The 6,987-nt window shown below is 42.9% G+C and overlaps 1 protein-coding gene across 1 annotated transcript; it reads right to left on the reverse strand.

Annotated features, from left to right (window-relative positions):
* Positions 1-192: 192 nt before the first annotated feature.
* aldob (aldolase, fructose-bisphosphate B) lies at positions 193-4,816 on the reverse strand. Its single transcript, XM_088293536.1, has 9 exons — positions 4,657-4,816; positions 3,434-3,546; positions 3,130-3,341; positions 1,932-1,986; positions 1,655-1,815; positions 1,324-1,407; positions 1,060-1,234; positions 606-805; positions 193-436 (listed from the first exon to the last, which is right to left on the reverse strand). Exons 2-9 carry the CDS (start codon positions 3,543-3,545, stop codon positions 341-343), a joined length of 1,095 nt encoding a protein of 364 aa, XP_088149662.1. The 5' UTR covers position 3,546; positions 4,657-4,816; the 3' UTR covers positions 193-340.
* Positions 4,817-6,987: the final 2,171 nt, after the last annotated feature.

Consider the following 6,987-nt stretch of genomic DNA (forward strand, 5'->3'; position numbering starts at 1 on the left):
CTGCGTTCATGTCATGCACTTAGCTTCCAGCACTTCATACACACAGCAAAAGTGTATTTATAAAATACCAGCACCATAAAAATTATTCTATTTCGCAATAATGCAAATGATATTCTAAATCCACAATATTTAGCATTATTAAACCAGTGGATTCCAGTATTTAAGTTTATAAATAAAAAACAAAAAAAAACCTCATTTGGTCACTTAATTTATTTCTTTAAGAAGGCAAACAGCAGTTCAAATGTAATAAGACAATCTCCCCACTCTATGATGTCCATCCCGAGGCGTTTCAGGTCATCCATATTTGGTCCAAGTGCGTCATCGCTTGAGGTCAAAGCATTTAATAGACGTAGTTGGTGGTGTGCAGAGACTGCATGGAGGCCTGGTCGGCTGAGCCTGTGGCCTTGTAGTCTCCTTTGGCAGCCAGGCCATTGATCTGAGGAGAGAGTTAATCATCAGCCATGTTACCTGTGCAACATTACAGAACAAACAACTTCTGACAAATCATTTACCAGTCATAATAAAGTTAGGTAATCCAAGATAACAGAGGGTTAATATTCCAGCGTGTGTTTATTGACGAGCCCCTCGTCGTCATTGAGTCTTACCATGGCCCTTTTGCAGAAAACATCCTGTGCAGTGGCTTTGTTGGCGGCTTTGCCCTGCCAGGCTGCAAGAGTGGAGGCCTGAAGCGCACGGCCATACGAGAAGGTGAGCCTCCAGGGGCGACTGAGCGGCACCTGGTTAATGGCGTTCAAGTTGAGCGAGGCCTCTTCCTCACTCTGGCCCCCAGACAGGAAGCAGATGCCTACAAAGTTACAGCAAGTGACATTGACAAATGAAGCAGTGACTCGTAATTAATATACTGTTGAAAACTGTCAAATTGATCTGAAAATGAACCACAAATGTATCTTCAACTAATTATAGGAGTGAAATGTAGTGACAAGCAGAACAATTAAATGCTCTGAGCACAGATGCCTGAACCTGTGCACCCAGTTGTGTTGTGAAATATTTTGGGAAACATCGTCCGCATGCATGTCGTCGTCATACAAAAACGCTCACCCGGCACAGCGGCTGGCACGGTGCGCCTCAGAGCCGTCACGGTAGCCATGGCGACCTCCTGAGGGGTGAACTTCTTTGTGCAGGAGTGTCCAGCGGTGACCATGTTGGGCTTCAGCAATGTTCCTTCCAGGTACACGTGATGATCAGAAAGAGCCTTGTACACAGCGGCTAGAACCTGTGGAGACACATGCTTCTCAATATTCTATTTTTTTGGGGGGCAAACCGCTTTCTCATTTAAAAGTATTCAACTGAGGGCCTTCCTACCTTTTCGGTGACATACTGGCATCTCTGCAGGTCATGGGTTCCATCAGGAAGGATCTCTGGCTCCACAATGGGCACCAGTCCATTCTGATGAAAGATATCAGTGCGTTTTTATTACCAAATCCCCCCCCCAAAAAAACACATGCACTACTAGGCCAAGATATTTTGGACATCATCCTTACTTTCTCAGAGAAAAATGCACTAGTTTCACCACAATTCCGGCACATGCAGGAATGTGCGAGATTGCTCAGCCACATTAGCATTGTTTGAATTCTCCTGAGTACCATTCTAAAAGTTGCAAATTGAGTCGCGTTTCTGAGAGGGCGATGCCAACCTGTTGACAGATGCTGGCATATCTAGCCAGTACGTTGGCATTCTCGGCAATGGCAAGAGGTGTGGGGCAGCTGTCTGAGATCTTGAGCACACACCTCCACTTGGCAAAGTCACAGCCGTCCTTCTTGTACTGGGCACAGCGCTCCGAGAGGCCGTCAAGACCTGAGGAGAAACGCCAAGCATTGTGGTTTTGAAAATGAATAAAAAAAGACATTTGAAAGAGAAACGGCAGGATGAGCACAGTTATCTGATGAAAAACCAACTGGGATCATTTTTACCTTGTGTGGTTGTCTCTCCGTCTGTTCCATTCAGACCAGCTGTGCCTTTGTCCACCTTAAAGAGGAAGCCGCCATTAACTTTCAAAATAAGGAAACCCGGTAGAAGGTGAATTGTGTCCCACAGTCACAAACCAGTATGCTATCATTTCTTAAAATAACATACATGCTCTAGGTGTATATATGGAAAACTATGGAACGCTTATTAAAAACCCGCTGATTGATCTCTCCACTGATCTATTATTGCACCCAACACTGACAATAGGGATAAATTGTTACAGGCAAGTGGCACTGTTTTTCTCTCTTTGAATGAGTGATTACATTGAAAAAAAACAATGTACATGATTAGAAATCAAAATGTCAAAACATCTGACTTACTTCCTGTTCCGAGCAACTAAAAATATACAGAGTTGTCATTATCCGGGTATAGCACCAACTGAAATTATTCGTGAGTCCAATACTTTTAGAATCAAGTATTCCGCCAATCATCCCATCAGTTAATCAGATAATTGATTTTGCATTATTAAACACTAAGACGGACATTGTATTATTTTTGCCCAGTTGGGGGTGTAATCTTCACATTCTAATGTAGTATGTGTGGTGTTTAAAGGCGGGGCCTAGCTTTTGTCAGGCTGTTTACGAGCAGACCCATTGCCCAGTCTGCGTGACTGTTCTGTGACATACTTGTGAGCGGTGGCGGTTGGCAGCTGTAAATCAACGTGGTAATAATGTGTCGTTTGTTTAAGGAAGCGATTGAAAGTGTTCCTGTACTTGGTCAACTACGGCGGCATTACAATTAATTTTAACTGGTGATGGAGGGCTCTATTAAATTGGCTAAAATCAAAATGTTCCCTTGTGGGTTATTGTAGACGTACTGCTGTAGTACACGTTGCTCTTTATTTTCTTTGGTAGGTCTGGAATGATTCTAAAATTCAACCATTATCTGTCTTGGCATCGTCATGTCAATTTATTTCCACACGCAGAGACAGTCTATGTGGAAACATCATCTCTGAGAATGAGATTTTGTTTCAAACTTTACTTGTCAAATTATTGGCGTTATTCCATGAATTGTTACGGCTTCATTATTGTATTCACATCACAAAATTGCATCCATGTATCTGCAAAGTCAAGTCACCACCCCAGTGACAAGCTATTTGCACCCCTACACGTACAAGGATTTGAGAGAGCTTTGCACACTCACCTTGATGCCCACAACAATGCCCCTTTCTTTGATGACTTGAGGGAAGGGCTTTCCATTATCTGACTTCTGGTAGAGCGTCTCGTGGAAAAGGATGACCCCTCCTATGGCATTAGGGACGGGGTCAGCTGCTGTGAAGAGAAGGTCACGGAAGCAGCGACGGTTTTCCTCATTGTTCTCCACGTTGATCTTCTGGAGACGCTTTCCCATGGTGCCTTCCAGGTCAGAAGAAAAACAAGCAATTCACTCACAACTTAAAAAAATAAGAATACAAAGAAGAATTACTGGTGCCCTCATGTGAACTGACCGGTGGACTCATCTGCCGCCAGGATTCCTTTCCCTGGGGCCACAATCTTCTGTGCAATTTCACAGAGCTCTTTCTTCTGTGCCGGAGAGAGGGATGGAAATTGCTGAGCCATTCTGTTGGGGGACAAACAGGTTATTTAAAAAGTGAGCAAGTCATGCTCTCCAGAAAGTATGAGGAAGATGTTGTTTTTTTTCTCTGTATAATTGACTGCCTCTCCTGCATCACCTCTGTAAATGTTTGGCTTGGTTCAACCTACGCAAATCTTTTCCTCCCTGGCCAACAAGTGGTGGAGAGTAACTAAATACAAATACCTTCATACTGTTCGATATTAGATTGGTACTTTGTGTGAGTATTTCGTTTTCTGATTAATGTCTTGTTAATTTTACTTCCTACATTTGAAAACATATTTACACTTTCTATCCCTTCACCAAAAGTGACTTTTTAGGACAGAAATAAGTGACTAATAGAAAGAGGTCAACCTCAATTGAGTCTATAAAAAGGCAGAAAAACAAGGCCATTAATGACATGGTGGACGTGAACCAGAGAGCATCAACGACAACACAAATGATTCGGAGATAATTTCCTATCCGTGGCCTTATCTGGGCAAATAAGATGTTATCGACGCAAAGAATGATTCGTAGTAAATACCTTGTGTCAGCCTGAAAACAAACACCAATTTCTGGCAACAAATAAAAAATAAATTCCCTTCTTATCAAAATCAGTATTGGATTTGACCGGCAGTAAAAATTTTACTTTTGTACTTAAGTACATTTCAGGCCTTTTTCCTCCCTCCCTTTCATACTATCACTTAAGTATAAAGTATGAATACTTTTGCCACTCCTGTGTTGCAACTGGAGTTCATAGTCGACTTGGACGATACATTCTAAAAAATAAAAAAAAATGAACCTTAAAAAGCCAAACTTGGAAAGGCAGGAGCCTATTTCAAATCAGCGTTATTTTGGCTGCACAGACAACGACTTCTCTTTGCACTAAGTCATGGGATTGGCATGTTTTATCCATGCTGACGCGTCAGTACACGCTCAAATGTGTAGTCAGCAAAGAAACCTCCACAGGCTTCAGCTCGCACAAGCACGCAACTCGTCAAGCAGGTTTTGGGAACTAAAACGCAGAAAAAATATTCAGGGTAATTTTATGAAATTAGTCTCGCCTCTGTCAACCCCTTCCACCCACTAACAAAGAGTAGTAAAAAGTGGACCACTTACTTGAGTAGGACCGATGTGGCGTGGATTCACACTGAAAGCGGAGGATGAAGGGAGCATCCAATGGCGTATTTAAGCGAGCGAGAGAGGCGGACCTCCGGATGTGACGTGGCAGGGCGTGCGTCACCCCGGAAACGCAATTGGCCCAAAGCCCATAGACATGGGCGGTGTTAAAAGACATCAATAGTGCTCCTTTCTGGACTTCGGGGGCAGTCCAGGCAAGAGTTAAAACAATCAAAGGTAACGATGTGTCATCCGAGCAATAAATTGACTCCTGAACATGGCGCTCGGTTTAACTACAATGTCGCAATGCAGGTTTCTGTGCGTGTGATATTAGGTTGATTAAGTCGGGTAAGTCCCTATTGAAGCCCAAGTACTGAATGCACAGCTCAAATAAACTACTGTATGAACAAAATAGTAATCATAGTATAAAGACAAAAGCTGCAGCACAGTAAACGGTTGGGTTGCACATCTGCCTCACACTTAAGACGTTCTGAGTTTGAATCCCAGCTCAGGCCATGTTATGTGGAGTTTACATTTTCTCCCTATGCATGAATGGGGTGCATGTGGGGTACTCCAGCTTTCTCTAAATTCAAAATTTTCAACAGGTGTGGGTGTGAGATTGAGTTGGTGAGATGGTAGTGGTGGAGGTTGAGGAAGAGGAGGACCCAAAAGTGCAGGGAAGTGAGGCAGGGGTAACTTAAATGGCATTTAATAGATAAAAATAAAACACAAAAGTACAAAATAAACGGGAGCAACAAAATGCAAGGACTTGACTGAGGTGAAGTGAAAATAAAGTGAGACAGGCATGAATGCAATGGCCATAGACGCTGACATGAACACATCAAACAAAGGTAATGCACCGACAAGAACTATATGCACTTTGAGAGTGACTGGAGACCACTCCAGCCTGTACCAGGTACAGTGTACCTCACTCCGTTCTAGATGCTTTTCGAGCTCACCTGTGCGAAAGAAGATGAATGGAATGTTCTAGAGTCCCTGTCAGTTGTGGACCCTGAGAATCATTATCATGTGAAACTTGAAAAACTCAAACACATTTGTTGGAGAGCCTAGGGGGTGGACTGTATAGGTGATTTGGTTCAATGGGGGTATGCTCTTTTCACCCCTGGGTGTCGGTCAGAACACAAGGATGAGTCCAAGATGTGGGTTGGCAGCTTTAATAGTGTATCTTCACATAACATGTAACAGCACAGGCAACAGGCGGACAAAACATAGGCACATGGGAATGAGGTGATGGGCTCAGGCATGCAGGATGCATGTGAGCTTGTGGCAGTGAGCTCATGAAGCAATGAGCGGGTGGCAGACAGTGAGCACGTGTGTGCCAAGCAGTGGTCACGTGTATGTGTGTGTGTGTGTGTGGTTTTGCGGTCAGGAACGCACACAGACACTGAGGCATCAAACACGTCACATACTAGTGGTGGTCGGCTGACAATTGCTGCGCTACAGGCATTTGCCAGTAACCCGTATGCGGGCGCTTCTCGCGAGAGCTCGGCACCGACGCAACTCCAGTCATTCAACAAGCACACAAACAATGACGACACTCAACTTCGGAACCTTTCTAACAACATTAATATGTTACCATAATATTGACATATATCTAAATATCAATGCCACAGTACAGTTGAATGTGAATTTAGGACAACACACAAAAAGGCCTCCGTCGAGAAAATGTGTACCTACATTATGAGGATCGATAACATAATCAACAGCTAACTGGTTTTGTGTGGAAGAAATTCACATGTAGTCATCAACAATAAAGATGTGACATCACAAATGTAACCATGAATAAATGCACAGAAATTCCACACTATGCGCTACAAGTTTTTTTTCAGGATTTCTAATAAAAAATATGACGTTCCATTTTCAGTTCTTGCATGTGTAATGGTCAGACGTACCGATATTTTTGTCAAGAAAGTGCAAATCACTCATCATCATATAATTTCTAGTAAAAGTAAGAATTTCTATTCTATAATTGAAATTGGCTTGAGGTGAACGCTTTGCATCTGCCATGCGTCACTGCCCACCAAACACGTCGCACATGCTGTTGACACTGGAGAACCAGTTTTTACACAACATGGACTCTGCACCAAGTGCACTATACCCTCCTGTATTGCTGATCAATGTTCAGTCAAGGGTCCATGACTTGCTTTTACATGTGGACTCTGAGAAAGGACAGTTCATTGTTGAACTCAGCAGACATAGATATGACAAAGAAAACTATTGTATTGTTAATCTGATGGCATGTGGACTTTACAAATCCAGTTGAACTTTTGTCAGTGGTTTTGCAATTCTTAAAATGTCATTTTCACTATT

The sequence above is a fragment of the Idiotropiscis lumnitzeri genome, chromosome 4 (assembly GCF_059441095.1).
Source record: "Idiotropiscis lumnitzeri isolate Australia: NSW breed Sydney's pygmy pipehorse chromosome 4, RoL_Ilum_1.0, whole genome shotgun sequence".
NCBI classification, from domain to species: domain Eukaryota; kingdom Metazoa; phylum Chordata; class Actinopteri; order Syngnathiformes; family Syngnathidae; genus Idiotropiscis; species Idiotropiscis lumnitzeri.